Source organism: Mesoplodon bidens (genome assembly GCF_964165515.1).
Source record: "Mesoplodon bidens genome assembly, chromosome: 13".
Classification (NCBI taxonomy): Eukaryota; Metazoa; Chordata; class Mammalia; order Artiodactyla; family Ziphiidae; genus Mesoplodon; species Mesoplodon bidens.
In genome coordinates this window covers 6,993,176-7,013,390 of record NC_138169.1, presented here as the reverse complement: position 1 = coordinate 7,013,390, position 20,215 = coordinate 6,993,176, and the positions used below count along the sequence as shown (strand labels likewise).

The following is a 20,215-nucleotide window of genomic DNA, read 5'->3' as shown; positions in this document are numbered from 1 at the left end:
ATTCACATTTGTTAAATACCAACTTGCTAATCATATTTGAAATGAGACATGTCATGTTTTCTGAGTAATGATGCCTGTTATAAATATCTGTTACTTTTTATGTCTGTAAACTTGAGGATAGTAAATGGGAACCCAGTTTTAGGTTTCCCTGTGTGATTCCTTTGATGGGTCAGTGTTATTAACATCTTAAGTATTTTTTTCATTGGAAAAAAAGTTTGAGTTATTTTCACTCAACCACCTGGTTTGTGGATGTGGGAAATAACTTTAAAAGGGATCAAATGATTTGCCCAAGGCTCCCAGATGAAGAGTGATTGATGGGACCAGAATCTAGATCTCTGCCTTTAGAAATGGTTCCTCTTCCTCTATTACACTAAGGGCCTGCTAGTAATAAAAGAAACTATGGTTTATCCAGCACTGTGTAATGTCCTGGCCGGACGCTAAGCGCTTTACATGGTCTGCCTCATTTATTTCTCAAAACATCCATTACCTGGGTGCTATTATAATCCTCATTATGGAAATAAGCAGGCTTGGAAAGGGTCCCCAGATCAGAAAATTAGTAAGTAGACCCCAAAATGAAAATGCGGCTATGCTCTTTCCTTCTGTCTTTGCTTTCAGACCTGTTTGGAAGTCCTGTTTTATAAAACAGTTGTCAAAGGCGTTTTGAGGATGTGACGATGGCATTAAAGTGAAAATGTCGCCTTAGGCTTTACTCTTTCACTTTCTAGTTTGAGATGACTGGAGTTTGCATAAGTACTGTCCCCATTTATTCATTCCTAAAATATTTGGGTGACTGCTGTGTGTAACCAGTTGTAGGCACTGAGATAAATAGAACAGAAAAATTCCCATTATCCTAGGATTTACCTTTCAGAAATTATATGGCATATTAATGATAAATGATATAGAGGAAAAATAAAGCAGGCTAAGTGGATTAGGAAGCCACCACTGTAATGATATTTGAAAAGTCCTGATGGATGTAAGGGAGCAAGCCAAGCTAAAGGTATGGGCCCAGTTCATAATAGCTGGTCAGTAAAAGCTTGCTGAATGAATGTACACGTGCACGAGTCAATCCAGTGGTGAACACAGGAATATGCTGCAGTGTTCCTGTTTAGGTCTCTGACCTCACTTCCTCGGAAGTAAACCAACATTTATTGTGTAGTAGGCAGTGGATCCCCACCATCACCCTGTTTTGCATATTTGGGGCTCCCGGGCTGGGGTACATTTCTGTCAACTCCCTCCAGACCCACTGTCCTTTGGCCAGGACGCGGTGCTGTGCGGCAGCCACCTGCCTCCGACTGGCAGGGAAAGTGTGAGAGCCGGGGCAAAATCCCTCCCGCCCAAATGCCTGCTCGATGTGGAAAGGCGCTCCGAGCCCAGGTGGCTGCGCTGGACGAATGGCACCATGGCCGGGCCCCCGCGGCAGGCTTTCATCCGCCAGCTGTCGGCTTTCCACTCTCCTGCGGCGGGGGCGCCTTTCCCCGCCCTCCGGAACTTTGCGACTGGAGCACGGTTCCGGGCGGGGCCTGTTGGTGAGCGGAAGCGGAAGTGCGCCAGGGAGGCGTCGCAGTGGTAGCTGCGGTGGCGGAGCTAGCCATGGAGCACGTGACGGAGGGTTCCTGGGAGTCGCTCCCGGTGCCGCTGCACCCGCGGGTGCTGGGTGTCCTGCGGGAGCTGCGTTTCCCGTACATGACGCCGGTGCAGGTACCCGGGGCCGGGGAGGTGGGCCCTCGGTGCGCAGGGGGCAGGTGGGGAAGGGGAGGCTCAGGGCGGGCCCGGCACCCGCTTAATTGGACGCGGCCGGTAGGTGTTAGGACTCGCATCCTGGAGTTTTCACCCCTCCGGCTGGGACCTTTGCCACGTCTTTCTGCTGCGCCGACTCGGGTGATGCCAAGCTGGTTAATGATCGCCAGACAGAGGCGGCAGGCGGCGGCGCACCTGTGCCAGGGTGTTCATCGCCCCCCACCCCGCCCTTAGGTGCTGGGACCCAAGTGCCTGGTTCGTATTCTACCCCTACCCCCTCTAGCTGTGAGACCTTGGGCAAATGACTTAACCTCTCTGTGTATCATTTCCTTTCTCTGTGAAATGACGAAAATAGTATTACCAGAGGGTTGTTGTGGAGATTACCTAAGACAATTTTGGGCACATCATGGGCGCTCAGTAAATGTTACCTGCTGTCATTGTTGTTATTTTTACTTGGGCTAAGTGAAGTGTCCTGGTCCAGTTTATTCATTTATTCAAGAAATTTCTTGAGGACAACCTACGTATTGGGTACTTTTTTCTAGGCTCCAGGGATTTTGCAGTGTTGGTCCCCACTCATGGGCCTTGTTTACTAATGCAGGAGAGAGAGAAAGGGGTAAAGGAATAAGGTAATTTCAGCTGGTGATAAGTGTTGTGGAGGAGACAGTGACAAGTAGGTACAGGATAGGAGATAAGATAGGGGAGGCCTCTCGGAGGAGGTGTCGTTAAACTGCTACCTGAATGAGAAGGACCTGGCTGTGGGGTGATTGGGGGCATGATATTCCAGCAAAGAGAAATGCCCGTGCAAATGCCCTGAGGCTGGAAATGAGCTTGGAGGAACAGAAAGAAGGCCTCTGTGGCTGGAGCAGCATGAGTAGTGTAAGAGGTGAGCAAACCGGGTGCCGGATCGTGCAGGGTCTTCCTTGTAGGAGCTTGTATTTTATTCTAAATGCAGCGGGAAGCTGTCTTCCATGGGAAACTGTGCAGAAAGGGAAGGGACGTGACTGCGGTGTAGAGAACAGACTTTAGAGGAACAAGAGGAGAAGTGAGGCGGTCCATTAGGAGGCCACTGTCAAGTTAGAGGTGATGGTGGCGTGGAGTAGAGAGGACGCAGTGGATATTGAAAAGTCAGTGTTGGGGTAGCTTTAGGGCTCCTGAGGGGCCAGATGTGGGGTTCATGAAGGAGGAATCTACAGGGACCCTGAGGTTTTTGTCCTTAGCAGCTGGGTGGAGGTATCATTTATTGAGATGAGGAAGGCTGGGAAGGATAACAGGCTTCAGAGGGAAGATCAAGAGGATTCTGTTTTGAAATGTTAAGTTGAGATGTCCATAGGCTCCTCAGGGAAGATGTGGAGGAAGCAGGCAGTGCCCTGTGCCATGCCTCGGGACTGTAGTGCAGACAAGACCCAGGGTCTGCCATTGGAGTCGATGGTCTAGGTGCTGTCCACTATGGTAGTCACTCACAGGTGGCTGTTGAACACTTGAAACATGGTGAGTCCATATTGAGGTGTGCTCTAAGTGTAAAATGTACAATGGATTTTGAGGACTTAGTGTGAAAAATGAATGAAAAATCTCATTCTTTTTTTAAAAATAAATTTATTTTATTTTTGGCTGTGTTGAGTCTTCTTTGCTGCGCCTGGGCTTTCTCTAGTTGTGGCGAGCAGGGGCTACTCTTCGTTGCGGTGCGCGGGCTTCTCATTGCGGTGGCTTCTCTTGTTGCAGAGCACGGGCTCTAGGCGCGTGGGCTTCTGTAGTTGTGGCACACGGGCTTCAGTAGTTGTGTCACGCGGGCTCTAGAGCGCAAGCTCGGTAGTTGTGGTGCGTGGGCTTAGTTGCTCCGCGGCATGTGGGATCTTCCTGGAGCAGGGCTCGAACCCGTGTCCCCTGCATTGGCAGGCGGATTCTTAACCACTGTGCCACCAGGGAAGCCCCCCCACCCTGTTTGACAACCCCAAATGTCTTCAGACATTGCCAAATGTTCCCTGCGGGCACAGAAATCACCCAGGCTGAGACTTACTTGTGTTGAAGCAGTTAGAAAAGTGCTACACGTGCTGCAGTGGGTGAGCTCAAGCTCTGGGGACCAGGAGTGGAATGTGGTCCTGGAGGGGGCGACCCTGAAGCCAAGACCTGAGTCTGCTTCAGGTTCAGCTGCTCGTTGCTGCAACCAAAGGGCCAGGCCTCTTGTAACCCTATGGGTTTTCTGCGGTGTTTATCATTAGAGGGCTTATTTAAATCGTTGTTTTGTGATGCTACAGCTGGAAGGAACACAGTGTCTTCAAACCCTTCCTGGTCCAGAGAGGAAGAGTAGGCGAGGCAGGGCTAGAACTCAGGACCCCCCAATCCCAGCTTGGCTCACTTCCCCTCCATGCCGTCTGTGTAGACACCGCTGCTGTAGTACCTGTGAGCTGACCCCACTGGGGCCCCTGGTGGTGACTGTAATTGGAGTCCACTTTGTGGTGGGGTCCAGTGTGCCCAAGGCCAGCCTTGTGTTCCGTGGGCTTTGGGCCTCATCGGTGGAGTCACGGCATCCCCTAACCAGTGCTGTGCCATCTCTCTTTCCAGTCTGCAACCATCCCTCTGTTCATGAAAAACAAAGATGTTGCTGCAGAAGCGGTGAGTACCTCGTGTGAATGCAGCTTGTCTTCCTGTTTTCCTTCCAAAATGAACTGTGAGGAAAAGCAAACGGAAACTTTCTGCCCTTTGCAGGTCACAGGTAGTGGCAAAACACTCGCTTTCATCATCCCCATCTTGGAAATTCTCCTGAGAAGGGAAGAGAAGTTAAAGAAGAGTCAGGTGAGGATAGCTAGATGGTTTATTTTCACTTAGTCATCAGGGAGTTCACAGTTGAAGAAGAAGCTGGTCAAAAGCTTGAAAAAATAAGAAGGAAAAAGTACAGTCTGTCCTCATTACTTGCAGGTTCTGTGTTTACGAATGTGCCTACTTACTGCTTAACATTTTTAGCTCCCTAAAGCAGCACTCAGTGTGCTTTTGTGCTCATGCATGCACTTGTACGGGGCAGCGACAAATGGGAGTCGCCTTATGGCACTTTCCCAGCTGAGTCTGATCAGGGCGATACTGCCTTCTCGTTCCAGCTCTCAGGTTGTAAGCAGGTGTCCTTTTCCTGGTCAACTTACTGCTGTGATTTTTTTTTTTTTTTTTTTTTTTTTTGGTGATTTCACTGTTTAAAATGACCCCCAAACATAGTGCCGAAGCGCTTTCTAGTGTTCCTGAGTGCAGAGAGGCTGTGATGTGCCTTACGGAGAAAATACATGTTACATAAGCTTCTTTTGACAGTGCTGTTGGCTATGAGTTCACTGTTAATGAATCAATAGTATATATTAAATGAGGTGTCTTTACTTAATAATTTAATTGAAGTATAGTTGACTTACAAAATAAGGTATCTTTAAACAGAAATATATGTAAAACAAGCTTATGTATTGATAGGTCGACACAAATGTGGCCAGAGGCTTGCAGGAACCTAACCCCATTTCCCCAGGAGCAATGATGCAGTGTTCACTAACAGCATCTGTGGCCACTTTGTAGAACAGAATGAGGCCTGACTGTAATTCAAACTGCAGTTGACTTTTGAACAACATAGGTTTGAACGGTACAGGTCCACTTAAATGCGGGTTTCTTTCAGTAGTGAATAACTATAGGTCTACACCAGCCGAGGTTGGTTTAATCCCTAGATGCGGAATTGGGACATGGAGGAACCAAACCGGTTACATGGAGAGCCAGCTGTAAATGATTTGCGGATTTTCGAGGTTCACATCCCTAACCCCCACGTCACTCAAGGGTCAGCCCTCGATGTGTACCGCGACCGGGCACTGCTGAAAAAGCCCAGGAAGTGCTGTTTCTCTGGGAACCTTCGTCCATTAGGTGGAGGGTGTGTCTCGTGTGAGTTCAGCTCTGCAGGCCCTGGGCTCTGCTAATCATGTGCCTTCCCCCGCGTGGGCAGGTTGGCGCCATAATCATCACACCCACGCGAGAGCTGGCTGTTCAGATAGATGAGGTCCTGTCGCGTTTCACGAAGCCCTTCCCACAGCTCAGGTAAATGGGAGGCAGGGTCCCTGTCAGCCATGGGCTGTGATTTTGCCTGACCTGCTCAAAGACATTTTTCTTGTTTTAGCCAGATCCTCTGGATCGGAGGCAGGAATCCTGGAGAGGATGTTGCGAGGTTTAAGGAACACGGGTAAGTTGCCTCGCTCGCTCTTGGCGTTGAACCCAAGAGGAATTGACACGTGATCTAGGCTTAACCGGAAACCCCCCACTTCAGAAGCCCCCTCCCCACAAAAAGTTCTTTCTTCAGGCCAACCTCCCACTTTGCTCACAGGCTCTTGATCTCATCCCCCACCGTGGTGGTCCCTGACCTCGCCCCGAGCCCCAGACACACAGATGACCCACCTGTCTGCTTGGCATCTCCCCAGGCATCTCACGGCTGTTGCAAACGCGTCTACAACAGGAGCTTGGAATTTTTATCCCCAGACTTGCACCTCGTCTGGAGCTTCCTGTTCATCTGCCCCTGTTGCTTCTCCTGAAGTCAGGGGCCCAGCCTCCGCTCGTCCCGGCCCCTCCACTCCCCCTCACAGCCAGCTGGCACCACATCCTCTGCACTTTATCTCTAGAGCGCATCTCTAACTGTCAACCTTCCCATTGCCACCTCTCCTACTCATTTCCCCCCTGGACGCCTGCAGTGGCTTCTCTGTCTCTCTCCTGTGTGTGTCTACTATTGCCCCCGATAGTAGCAAACAGAATGCTAGTCGTGTCGTGTCACTCACTGAAAGCTCCTCAGTGGCTCCTGCTGGCCCTTGGGGTAGATCCTAGTGTTTGTCTAGGGTCTGTGAGCCGCCACTCGCCACTGCTGCCCCCTTCACAGCCCGCCCCGCTGCCACAGTGGGCTGGCTTTCTGCTGGGTACTGCACCTGCCAGGCTCTTCCATGTCTCCAGGAGGCTTGGGAAGGTCGGGGTGGTGTCTGTCCGGCAGCATTTTACCTTCAGAGCCTAGCGAGGCACTGAGCACACGGCTGCTGTTTAACAGACATTCGGAATGCGGGTTTGAATACGCGATGGGCATCACTCCTTGGCGTTTTATTGTCCCGTGATGAACAAGGTTTGTAATGAGCAGCAATAGAATTTGTGCCCAGTTTGTCAGTGAATCTTAGTAAAGAAAATTATTTTTCTTGAGCACTTGCTGTGTCCAGCTACAATGGGAGGTACTTTGCAGCAGGGGTCACAGACTCGAGTTGCCACAGGGCTCAGAGGATAATATAAACCTGTGAAGGGGGTGGGTGGGGAGTGGGAGGGACTGGCTAGTTCACGCCTGAGTACTCACCTCCCGCTGATTGCTGCCCACAGAACCCTGGGCTCAGTTCTCCAGGTTTTGAATGTTTTAAAAAGAATATGGAATTCCAGATTTTTGTGTGTTATCTCCAGATTTTTTTTTTTTTTTTTTTTTTTTTTTTTTTGCGGTACGCGGGCCTCTCACTGTTATGGCCCCTCCCGTGGCGGAGCACAGGCTCCGGACGCGCAGGCTCAGTGGCCACGGCTCACGGGCCCAGCTGCTCCGTGGCACGTGGGATCTTCCCACACCGGGGCATGAACCCGTGTCCCCTGCATCGGCAGGCGGACTCTCAACCACTGCGCCACCAGGGAAGCCCGATCTCCAGATTTTTTTAACTGTTGGCATGTAATTCACATTTAAAAAAACAACAACAGAACTTTCCTGCAGGTCACCCAGTCTGTGGGGGCCACGTTTGGCTTTCAGTCTGCCAGTTTGTGATCTTTACATAAAATTATCTCTAGTTCTGTTCACATTCTCATTTTTTTTAAATTAATTAATTATTTGTTTGTTTGTTTATTTTAATTAATTTATTTTGGGCTGCGTTGGGTCTTCATTGCTGCACATGGGCTTTCTCTAGTTGCTGCGAGCAGGGGCTACTCTTCATTGCAATGCGCGGGCTTCTCATTGCAGTGGCTTCTCTTGTTGCGGAGCACGGGCTCTAGGCACGTGGGCTCAGTAGTTGTGACTCACGGGCTCTAGAGCTTAGGCTCAGTAGTTGTGGCGCACGGGCTTAGTTGCTCCGCAGCATGTGGGATCTTCCCGGACCAGGGCTTGAATCCGTGTCCCCTGCCTTGGCATGCGGATTCTTAACCACTGTGCCACCAGGGAAGCCCCACATTCTCATTTTATAGATGAGTGACCTGGGACCTAAAGTGGTGAGTAAAGTCAGGGGGTCAGCAAACCCTTTCTGTAAAGGACCAGATGGTAATTATTTTAGCTTTGTCGATCACACAGTCTGTGTCATAACAGCTCACCTCTGCTGTTATCGTGTGAAAGCCGCCAGAGGCAACCCATGAATGAAGGAGGATGTGTAATTACGTGCCAATAAAATGTCACGAAAACAGCGGAGTCCAGATGTGACCTAAGAGCCGGTTTGCTGAGCCCTGCCCTTGATCTCAGCCTGGAACCCAGACCTGTCCCCTCACAGTGCAGCCTTCTCTTCCCACTGTGGTGGTCTCCCTTCTCTTCGCTGGCATTTTAGATGACTTTTGCTGGGGGGAATACAAAACTTGGTGTTTGGAATCACAGAGGTCCCCGAGATCCAGCGAGTGCGGTAAATGTTAACTTTGTTTTCATAGTGGGAACATCATTGTGGCAACCCCAGGCCGCCTGGAGGACATGTTCCGAAGGAAGGCAGAGGGACTGGATCTGGCCAGCTGCGTGAGGTCCCTGGAGGTCCTGGTGTTGGATGAAGCGGACAGGCTTCTGGATATGGGGTTTGAGGCGAGGTACTGGAGTTTGGACTTCATGGGCTTCGGGTGACACAGGATGAAAGGGAGCTCAAGATGGAATTCCTTTATTACTCCATGACTGTCTCTATTAGCCATGTGTGAATTTCTTTTTTTTAAAAATAAATTTATTTATTTTATTTTTTGGGTGTGTTGGGTCTTCGTTGCTGCATGCTGGCTTTCTCTAGTTGTGGTGAGCGGGGGCTACTGTTCATAGGGTACACGGGCTTCTCATTGCGGTGGCTTCTCTCGTTGCGGAGCACGGGCTCTAGGTGCGTGGGCTTCAGTAGCTGTGGCATGCGGGCTCAGTAGTTGTGGCACGTGGGCACAGTAATTGTGGCATGCAGGCTCAGTAGTTGTGGCTCACGGGCTCTAGAGTGCAGGCTCAGTAGTTGTGGCGCACGGGCTTAGTTGTTCCACGGCACATGGGATCTTCCCGGACCAGGGCTTGAACCCGCGTCCCCTGCACTGGCAGGCGGGTTCTGTTGATTGATTGACTGATTAATTGCTACCTTCGGTCTTCGTTGCTGCGCGCGGGCTTTCTCTAGTTGCGGGGGGCTACTCTTCGTTGCGGTGCGTGGGCTTCTCATTTCGGTGGCTTCTCTTGTTGTGGAGCATGGGCTGTAGACACATGGGCTTCAGTAGTTGTGGCACGCGGGCTCAGTAGTTGTGGTTCGCGGGCCCTAGAGTGCGGGCTCAGTAGTTGTGGCGCGTAGGCTTAGTTGCCCCACGGCATGTGGGATCTTGCCAGACCAGGGTTCGAACCCATGTCCCCTGCATTGGCAGGCGGATTATTAACCACTGCGCCACCAGGGAAGTCCCCACATGTGAATTTCAAATCATTAAGTTGTTTAATCCTTCAGATTCTACCACACAATTTAAATTCCATTTCTTATGTCTTTGATGTTCTTAAGATGTGTTTTCCTTCATGGCTTCTTTAAAAATTTCTGTGAATTTTAAAAAACTAAGTAGCTTTATTGGGATATAATTCATATGTTACACAGTTCACCCATGTAAAGTGTATAGTTTCATGGTTTTTAGTCTCAAAAAGTTTTGTCTTAATTTCACTCTTTTAATTGCCCTCCATTGTAAAAGTAAAATTATATGCTTACATTGAAGAAACCTTGGGAAAATGAGAGTATAAAGAAGAAATGAAGATCGCCCATAATCTCACCTCCCAGTAGTAGCTACTGTAAATACTGTGAGGGTTTTCAGTCTTTTACAATAACCTGTTGAGTATCATAAAACACCATTTGTTGATTACGCTGGTAAGTGAGGGGTTAAGACGAGCCCTCTCTTTTTAGCATAAACACCATCTTGGAGTTTTTGCCGAAGCAGAGGAGAACGGGCCTCTTCTCGGCCACTCAGACACAAGAAGTGGAGAACCTGGTGAGAGCAGGCCTGCGGAACCCTGTGCGCGTCTCGGTGAAGGAGAAGGGTGCGGCGGCCAGCAGCACGCAGAAGACCCCCTCCCGCCTGGAGAACTACTACATGGTGAGCACTGGTGGTCTCACTGACTCCTGCAGGCCACCGAGGAGGATGTAGGGGTCTGAGGGACAGCGTGGGGACTGGGGTTAACAATGTCGTGTACTTGAAATTTGCTAACAGAGTAGTTCTTCAAACACAAAAGGGAACCATGTGAAGTGATGGGTGTGTTCATTCACTTGATTATGATAATCATTTCACAGTGTACGCGCATGTCATTACTTCGTACACCTTCAGTGTATACATGTATAGATTTTTAACGTGTAAATATGCTTAAATATATACAATTTTTATTTGCCAATTATACCTCAGTAAAGCTGGAAAAAATAAAACAAGTATTAAAAGCCAAAGCAATTTACTGAAAAAAATTACTAATTTTTTTTGACTTGAACTGCTTTCAGTAAGCTTAGTTATGTTTTTTTGGGGGCCACGCTGCACAGCATGCGGGATCTTAGTCCCCCGACCAGGGATCGAACCCACCCCCTGCAGTGGAAGCGTGGAGTCCTAACCATTGGACTGCCAGGGAAGTCCTGTTTTTCCTTTTAAATGATCAGCTAAAATGATTGTTTTAACAACTTATTAGATTTTCCAAGTTTTATCAATATGGTGTACAGTTTTCTCACTGATATATGTTAACTCTTAGCAACTAAAACAAATAAACAAGCAAATGGGACTTCCCTGGCTGTCCAGTGGTTAAGCCTCTGTGCTTCCACTGCGGGGACACGGCTTTGATCCCTGGTTGGGGAACTAAGATTCTGCATGCTGTGCAGTGCAGCCCCCCAAAAAAATAAGCAAGCCAAAAATAAGTGCTCTAGAGACTGGCTTTCAGTTTTCTAGGAAACTAAATCTATAAAATGATACCGTGTGGCACATTTTTTTTTTTTTTTTTTTGCGGTACGCGGTCCTCTCACTGGTGTGGCCCCTCCCGTTGCAGAGCACAGGTTCCGGACGTGCAGGCTCAGCGGCCATGGCTCACGGGCCCAGCCGCTCCGCAGTATGTGGGATCCTCCCGGACCGGGGCACAAACCCGTGTCCCCTGCATCAGCAGGTGGACTCTCAACCACTGCGCCACCAGGGAAGCCCTGTGGCACATTTTTAAATGCATTTGGGGGGCTCCCCTGGTGGCGCAGTGGTTAAGAATCTGCCTGCTGGGCTTCCCTGGTGGCGCAGTGGTTGAGAATCTGCCTGCTAATGCAGGGGACACGGGTTCGAGCTCTGGTCTGGGAAGATCCCACATGCCGCGGAGCAACTGGGCCCGTGAGCCACAACTACTGAGCCTGCGCGTCTGGAGCCTGTGCTCTGCAACGAGAGGCCGCGATAGTGAGAGGCCCGCGCACCACGATGAAGAGTGGCCCCCCCCTTGCCACAACTAGAGAAAGCCCTCGCACAGAAATGAAGACCCCACACAGCAAAAATAAATAAATTAATTAATAAACTCCTACCCCCAACATTTAAAAAAAAAAAAAGAATCTGCCTGCTAATGCAGGGGACATGGGTTCGAGCCCTGGTCCAGGAAGGTCCCACATGCTGTGGAGCAACTAAGCCCGTGCACCACAACTACTGAGCCTGTGCTCTAGAGCCCATGAGCCACAACTACTGAGGCCCACACACCTAGAGCCCGTGCTCTGCAACAAGAGAAGCCACCGCAATGAGAAGCCCGTGCACCGCAACAAACAGTAGCCCCTGCTCGCCGCAACTAGAGAAAGCCTACGTGCAGCAAGGAAGACCCAACACAGCCAAAAATAAAAATAAATTAATTAATTAAAAACAAAATGCATTTAGGGACAGAGCTAGGATACATGCTATGTGTGATGATGCTTGTCGTTCAGCAAGTAAGTGAACAAGGAAGTGAACGCAGGCATAACTGTATTTTAAGCATAGTCTCCAAGGACGGTGTGTATGGACCTCTAGCGCCAAGTGATCAAATGTTTTTATTACATGTGCATGGGTTGTGCTGGGTGCAGGCATGGAACATGCTGGGTTCCCGGCCCGTTAATATGAGCCTGAGTTAGAGAAGGGCACAGCCAGACGTGCAGGTGAAACAAAATCGAATTATGGCCTCTCTGAAGGAGACTTTGTTGGGCGACAGTGTTCTGCTCTGTAACCTAAATGGTGTTTTTCGATTTACAGCTGGGAGTTGCTGAATTCGCAGCAGTAAATCCTAGCTGCCCTGACTTGTAGTTTCCTCACAAAGCAGCGGGAGGGCTTTTGGAAATGTGATTGTTAGTAATGAGGCCGCCCTCTTCTGTTCTCTGCCGTCACTGGGTTGGGCCAAGGGGCATCTAGAGAGAATGGTCAGCCAGGGTGGCAGTGCCATTTGGGGACTGGGAGAACCCGCAGGCCAGTGTCAGTGCTTGACAAGGCACATCGAAATCGTCAGCCAGGAGATGGGGCTTTTCTTTTGGCCGAGAGGGGCTACTCAGCTCCTGAACACAGTGACGCAGTCACAAAGAAGTGGGCCGTTTCCAGACCAGTGTCCCTCGTGCTGCGGACTGTGAGGGCGATGAGGTCGCGGTCCTTTGTGTCGATTCATGGGGAGATTGAAGGCAGAAGAGTTTGCAGATCAGAAAACCACCTCTGCTGCAGCTGCCTGGAGGATGCATTTGAAATTAGACAGGAGGTGTTATACCCGGTGTTGCTATTTCTGCTTGCAGCCGGGCTGGTAAAGTTAGGCCGGCTTTTCCCAGGGGAGGGAGGAGGTGGTGGATAGTGTAGTGGTTAAGAGCAGAAGTGCAAGGGCAAGGCCGCCCAGGTGCACAGCTAGGCTTTGTCCCTTCCTAACTGCACTAGTTCACCACTTGTAAAATGGGGGCTCTGTGAGCACGCATTTCGTAGGGTTGGTGGAGGATTGGTTTATTAGTACAGATGGTTTTAGGCTGGTGCTTAGTGTGTAGTAAGTAGTAATAAATTAGCTTTGGAGCCCACTGTGGCCGCTGCTGCACTCTGCTCTTTTGCGTTCATTTAAGTGACTGCATTTAGAGATGTCTGAGTGGGCGAGAAAGAAGTCCCAGACTGAGGGTTTGGTTAGGGTAAAAATAGGGGGATGCATTCAGGTGGACTTAAGTGTTTCCAATTTAGGAGCACTTGGTTGCTTTATTAAGAGAGACTGGCGTCTGTCTCCATGGAGGTCTGTGAAATAACTGTGTGCATTCCGCTGTGGAGACCTGTGTTTACCTTAGAGCAGTGATTTCTGAGCATGGCTGTGCCTCAGGATCTCCTGGGCACTCTTTTTTTTTTTTTTTCTGGTACGCGGGCCTCTCCCTTTGCGGAGCACAGGCTCCGGACGCGCAGGCTCAGCGGCCATGGCTCACGGGCCCAGCCGCTCCACGGCATGTGGGATCTTCCTGGACCAGGGCACGAACCCGCGTCCCCTGCATTGGCAGGCGGACTCTCAACCACTGTGCCACCAGGGAAGCCCCTGGGCACTCTTAAGTAATATGGACCCTTGGGTCCAATTCCACAGCTATGAATCGTAATCTGTATGCTGTGTCCAAGGATCTGCATTTTAAAGACCTCCCCTGGGGATGGTGTTATGGCCGGCATGGCGCTGTCTGCATGTTGGGGTTTGGGAGGTACTTACTGCACTGGGTGACTCCCTGTCCTCAGTTACATGACTTTGTGACTTACGTGTGTCAGCAGCCCAGGCTGATGTTTATTCTCATCTTGGTAGACTCAGTAACACTGTGACAAAAGTCTGTCCCTTTTCATGGAGGAAATGAGATTCCTTAAAATTGAAGGCCGAAACTGAAAATAGCTATGGGGTTATTATTGTCAGCAAATTTATTTTTATTTTATTGGTTTTCCTTTTTATTTTGTAGGTATGTAAGACAGATGAGAAATTTAATCAGCTGGTACATTTTCTTCGAAATCATAAGCAGGAAAAACACCTGGTCTTCTTCAGGTAATACTTCTGGGGTTCAGCCACACCCAGAACATGCACATGTGTGTAGCCTTCAGGTTTGGAATTCCCTTCAGGTTGTTTGTCTGTTAGGAAAGTGTTTGGCTGCAAATGACTTCTGCAGCTCAAGCTGGAGGGGTGTATTTTCTCCTGTAAAAAGAAGTCCAGAGGTAGGCAGTTCCTGACATTGGTTTCTGTCTCAGCAACGTCAAGACCAGTGTTTCTTTAACTGTCTTGGCCTTTCCTTCCCGTAGGTCACCTCCTAGTTTTAAGATGACCACTGTGACACGTGCTGCCACGTTTGCACTGAAAGCAGATAAAAGAGGAAAGGCAGAGAGAGGGGGAAGGGCAGTGCTTGCTATATCCGACCCTTTTCATCAGAAAAGCAAAAAGCTTTCTCAGACAGCCCCCTCCCAAGCTGACTTCTGTTTTCATTGTATGGGCCAAAGGTGGGTCACCCAGCGGCCCCTCACTTTAGGAGATGGGAAAAAAAACAAGTAAGTAGCTGTCCCAGCCTCTGTAGTAGAGGGAGGTGAAGGAGGAAGTGGTTGGGAGGGTGTTTGATCTGCCAGCCTAGTGTCTGCCACACTGGGGTGTGTCCTGTTGTCAGAGCGCAAGACAGGAACAGTTGTGTGCATCCTTTGGGCTGTTTTTTTCCTCCTCCAGATACACCTGTGGTGTTGTCTTTTTGGCAGTAGCAAAGTAATTTTATGTTTCTTTTCCATCCATCATGTCAGCAATAAAATGCATTAGCTGTACTGTCCCACAGTACGTACGTATGTACGTACGTACACACACACCCCCCCCCCCACCTGAATCATAAAACTGCATTTGACTAGGTGGGATGCATTCTGATGTTTTCTGTTCTGTTCTGCTCTAATTTGTTAAAAATGCTGGTCCAGACTCACAAAATTGATTTCAGAACCCACCAGATTGCTTTCAGGATCTGTGGGTTGTGACCCGAGTGTGCAAAGCTGCTTTATTATGTACTGATGTGACTCTTGGTGGAATCTGGGGAATCTGGCAGCAGTCAGTTAGCACAGGTGTGTAAGATAGGAGATTTAGACAGGAGTTAGCCCAGATTGGAATCCTGCAGCCTGGTGTAGTGGGAGAACATGGGAGATGGAATCAAACCTTCCTTCTGGTTCTCCTCTGCCACTCACTCATACTGCCTCTCTGGAATCTTCAGGTCCCTCATCTCCAAAAGGATGTAACATCCCTTTGGAATCCCTCAAATAAAAAAGGTGAACTTTATTAGAAGGGGGCTGGGTAGGGAGCTCACAGACTCAAAGAGAAAGTTGGGTGCACCACCTCTAGGGAAGACAGGATCTGGGGGACCCAGATGGCCGTCTCTTTAGGGCACAGCCTCATTGGGATGACCCTGCTCCAGTCCCCTACTGTCCTCGACTCCAAGTCCAATATCTAGGATAGAGGACCTGATAGGTCTGACTTCTGCTGAGCCCTTGGGAACTGCACTGCCTGGGGAAGAAGCAGTTCCTGAAGGAAAAGCAGGAGTAAAGCTGTATTTAAGATGTCATTGTTCTTGTTGGGAAGGACTCCTTCAATTTAATTGGTTCCTCAGGGAGCCAGGGAGATCCCCTTGCTAGAACAGCTTTAGGCAGGAGGAACACGTTTGGGTTTTAACTCCTGCTGAAGGAGTTTTGTCAAAAGATTGGCCTTCCCCTGGCCGAGAGCTTAGTTGCGGATGATATGCACAGCCGTTCTCCTCTGCAGTCTCCCGGGACGACTGGGTGGTCCCCACTGCATCTAGTGCTCGCGGCCTCCCTCCGCCCATCGCAGGAGGACCAAGGCGGCCTACGGCTCTAAGCCCTCTGTTCCCTCTCGCAGCACTTGCGCCTGCGTGGAGTACTACGGAAAGGCTCTGGAGGCCCTGGTGAAGGGCGTGAAGGTAATGTGCATTCACGGAAAGATGAAATACAAGCGCAATAAGATCTTCACGGAGTTCCGCACGTTGCAAAGGTGGGTTGGCTTCCTTGGAGATGGCGGATCTCCAGCCACTCTGCTCTTTTGCAGGTCACTCTGCCTCGAAACCCTCACATGTGTTTCCCTGCCTGGAACTCTCTTCCTCCTCCAACCTGGTTATCACATCTGCTCTGTGTAAACATCCAGAGCCCCTGCCCTCTGTCCTGACCCCATGACACTTTGCTACACTGACTTCCTTACTTATCTGTCAACTTCCCTGCTAGGTTGTAAGCTCCATAAGAACGGGAACCTGTGTGTTGTGTTCACTCCCCCAGTGGGGCTTTGGTAGCTGTTTGTTGAATGACAGAACAGACAGGAGCGACCCATTACAGGCTGTAGATTGTCAGCTGGTGGCTAGGCTGTAGGGAACTTGTGGCTCTAGTGATCATAACTTGATTGTTTGTGCATAGAAATAATACTTCTCTGTGTTTCTCAATCACTGAGCCTTCTGGCTATGTTAAAAGCAATCTTTTAGGCAAAGTGATAGAATTGATGGATACATGAGTCTGGGAGGGAAAATTTCATTTGTTTTTTTTAAATGGCTGCAAAGGATTAGACCAAATACTGTGGGTTTTGTTTTTTCTTTTCCCTCACTGGAAATATGCTAATTAAAAAAATCTTTTCGGTGTCTCCTCCCCACCTCTTTACAGATTTCACTGAGAACTTGTAAAGTCCTAGAGGTTCTTAGGAGGAAGAAAAATCAAAATGTTATTCCTATATATTTGCTTCTGTGAGAGATTCTGCAACCTGTGTTATTACTGTCATCCCTCAGTAAAGACTGCTTGATGGTGAGGGAAACAGTGGCTTCCTTACTCAGCGTGGTGTTTTCTCATTTTCTAGTGGGATTTTAGTGTGCACTGACGTGATGGCCCGAGGAATAGATATTCCTGAAGTAAACTGGGTTTTGCAGTACGACCCTCCCAGCAATGCCAGGTACAGCATGAGAGAATGTTACCCGCACTGTCTAGGAATCTAGGCTAATGATATAGGAATCCTGAGGAAGAAAACATAATGATGGTTGTCAAAACATTACGAAATAGCAAAAATAGGGGAACTGGTGAGTTATCATTGATAGGTCAATAGTGATACTACATTATGCAGAAATTTCAGTCATTTTCAAATACTTTTTAATAGATCTTTTTAATTTACTTATTTATTTTTAAATTTTTTGGCTGCACCGCACAGCATGTGGGATCTTAATTCCTTGACCAGGGATGGAACCCATGCCCCCTGCATTGGAAGTGCAGAGTCTTAACCACTGGGCCATCAGGGAAGTCCCTCAAATACTTTTTAAAGTTTTTGCAGAAATGCACATGAGATAGTGTTTAAAGGAGAACAATATATACACCATATATGAAGATGTCAGTTATTCTCTGAAAGCAAGCATATATTCCTGATAAATGCCTCCAAACATAGGAAAGCACCTGTAAATACAAACTCCTAAGCAATAGTTGTTACTTCCTGGGGGAGGGGGTGGGTCCTCATAGGTCACTTTTATTTTCTTTTTTACGCTTTTCATTGTTTTTCAAATTTTCTACTGAGACTGCGTCCTCCTACCTGTACCATCAGATAGGCATAAATTTAAAAGTTTTATAGTTCACAGTAAATGTCTAACAGAACCCTCTCTGGTTTGCACGTGTACTTTAATCGCCAGCTCTTCTATCGCACTAATAAGCGGCGGGTTGGGATGGAGCTCCTCGGGTCATTTTAGGCGCATCAGCCGTGCGGCTGCAGGCCTGTGCTGTGCTCGGCCACCGTCACGTGGTGACCGTGTTCCCGCCCCTTGTTGTTCACAGTGCCTTCGTGCATCGCTGTGGCCGCACAGCCCGCATCGGCCACGGCGGCAGCGCGCTTGTGTTTCTCCTTCCCATGGAAGAGTCGTACGTCAATTTCCTTGCAATTAACCAGAAAGTAAGCTGTCTGTCTTCCTTTTTCCTATGGAATGTCTGGTGCTGGGGTAGTTGAAAAAGTTCTTTTCCAGCAAGTGGGGTCCAGAACTTAGATTAGGGGTTGCAGACACACAGGGGCCAGGCTGGTGATGTTCGTGCGGGAACCTGGCTGGCTTTATGGCTGTGGAGAGGCTCTGGGGTACGGCCACTGCTCGGCCCCAGCTAAGGATCACTAGTTGGGAACATAGCCCTATGTTAGCGTGCTTTCCAACCAGAAATCAGGATTGTTAGGTAAAATCTCATTTTAAACTTTGCTTTAAATTTTTAAAAATACTTTCTGGACCAAGTAAAATACTTTGCTTGGATTTGGGCTTCCAGGCCTCTGCTTTAAGATTAAAATGGACTGGCACTGGCTCTTATGGGGTAGCCTTGGGGATGAGGTGATTCCAGCCAGAAGTGACGCTGTGGTCCCTGTGCAGTGCCCCCTGCAGGAGATGAAAGTCCAGAAGAACACAGTAGACCACCTTCCAAAGCTCAAGTCCATGGCCCTGGCCGACAGAGCTGTGTTTGAAAAGGGCATGAAAGCTTTTGTGTCATATGTCCAGGCTTATGCAAAGCATGAGTGTAACCTCATCTTCAGATTAAAGGGTAAGTTGGACTTCTTCACATAATTGTCTCTCCATCTGAAACATCTGATGGTTTTAGAAGTATTACAAGTATGAAACTGCTTTGTTTTATAAGAATGTCAGGCCTATGCCAGGTTTAATGTATTCTAAACATTTAAAAGAAAGTCTTCCTGGGAATTCCCTGGTGGTCCGGTGGTTAGGACTCTGAGCTTCCACTGCAGGGGGCATGGGTTCGATCCCTGGTCGGGGAACTAAGATCCCATGTGCTGTGCAGCGCAGCCAAAAAAATATAAAAAAATAAAATAAGACAGTCTTCCTTGGGTTTGATTAGACAGAGAATACACTGGCTGCTGAGTATTCCTTTTTAGTAAAAATGTAATTATTTTAATTCTAATTAAAATGAGCCCATTAGATCATTTAGGTAGACAAAATTATATTGCTATGAATGTTCTGTGGGTTGATGCTTATAATCCTATTTTGGGTGTGCTAACTGCAATGTTTTGGTTTAATCAGATCTCGATTTTGCAAGTCTTGCTCGAGGTTTTGCCCTGCTGAGGATGCCCAAGATGCCAGAGCTGAGAGGAAAGCAGTTTCCAGATTTCGTGCCTGTGGACGTCAGTACAGACACCATTCCATTTAAAGATAAAATCAGAGAAAAGCAGAGGCAGAAGCTATTGGAGCAACAAAGAAAAGAGAAAACAGAAAATGAAGGGAGAAGAAAATTCATAAAAAATAAAGCTTGGTCAAAGCAGAAGGCCAAAAAGGAAAAGAAGAAAAAACTGAATGAAAAAAGGAAAAGGGAAGAGGTAAAGTTTGCATTTTTATTATTTAAATACTCAACTTAGAATTCTGAACAAGTTTCACTGAAGTGTAGTATATAGTTATCTTCTAATAGGAATTGCATAGGACTCTCAGGTTTCTATACTCCCTTGGTGGCTTCGGTGGGGAATGCGCTGTGTTTGTGGAAGCTGATCTAAGAGCAAGTAGTTACTGATTAAAAATTGCTGGTTTTACTTAGAACACTGTTGCTGAGAAATTCAGTAGCTTGTTGATCTCTTCTGCACTCAGGGTTCTGATATCGAAGATGAGGACATGGAAGAACTTCTTAATGACACCAGACTCTTGAAAAAGTTTAGAAAAGGCAAAATTACTGAAGAAGAATTCGAGAAGGGGCTGTTGACAAGTGGCAAAAGATCAGTCAAGACAGCAGATTTGGGGATCTCAGATTTGGAAGATGACTGCTGATTCCTGCCGCTCAAGTGAAATGCATGAGAGCAACGAGTGCCAGGAGCGGCCCTGCGCTCGCAGATGGCCTGCGCTTGCGTGTACTGAAGAGCAGAACTTCGGCAGACGTCCGGGAAGAACCACCTCTCCCAAAGCTCTTGTTGCAGACGGCGGAGATGTGAGGGGTTTCACGCTCATGAATATTTTATGAAAAACATACCAGCCTCTGAAGTCTAACAGAAGAAAATGTAAATTAACTGAGTGTAAATAACATGTCAATATTTATTTTGATGGGTTACTCAAAGAGCTCATTTTTTTGGTGGCTATTTTATACTTATTTTTTAACATAAAGATACTGATGTAGACTTGATTTCAGGCCTTTTACAATTCCTCAGTGTTTTCAGGCACCTCATCTTCCTGGATGTCCTTCTCCCTGGACTTCAGTTCTCTCCCTGATGTACTGTGCAGAACACCTGCACAGCCCCTAGTACTGTTTTATTGGTGAGTATCTGAAAAACAGAGGAAGCAAGTCATTCTGGAAAAGAAAAGTATTATGCCTTCTGTTCAACCGTATTTCATTCTCATTG

At 48.2% G+C, this 20,215-nt stretch overlaps 1 protein-coding gene across 2 annotated transcripts; it reads left to right on the top strand.

Annotated features, from left to right (window-relative positions):
* The first annotated feature begins 1,556 nt into the window (after positions 1-1,556).
* Positions 1,557-20,212, top strand: DDX55 (DEAD-box helicase 55). Of its 2 annotated transcripts, XM_081252920.1 has the most exons (14): positions 1,557-1,698; positions 4,297-4,347; positions 4,441-4,527; positions 5,693-5,784; positions 5,864-5,926; positions 8,374-8,523; positions 9,828-10,017; positions 13,827-13,909; positions 15,755-15,886; positions 16,730-16,822; positions 17,686-17,800; positions 18,258-18,426; positions 18,918-19,210; positions 19,473-20,212. In XM_081252920.1, exons 1-14 carry the CDS (start codon positions 1,591-1,593, stop codon positions 19,647-19,649), a joined length of 1,803 nt encoding a protein of 600 aa, XP_081109046.1. In that variant the 5' UTR covers positions 1,557-1,590; the 3' UTR covers positions 19,650-20,212. The 2 variants fall into 2 exon arrangements, with proteins under 2 accessions (XP_081109046.1, XP_081109047.1); XM_081252921.1 differs by lacking the exon at positions 8,374-8,523.
* The last annotated feature ends 3 nt before the right edge of the window (positions 20,213-20,215 follow it).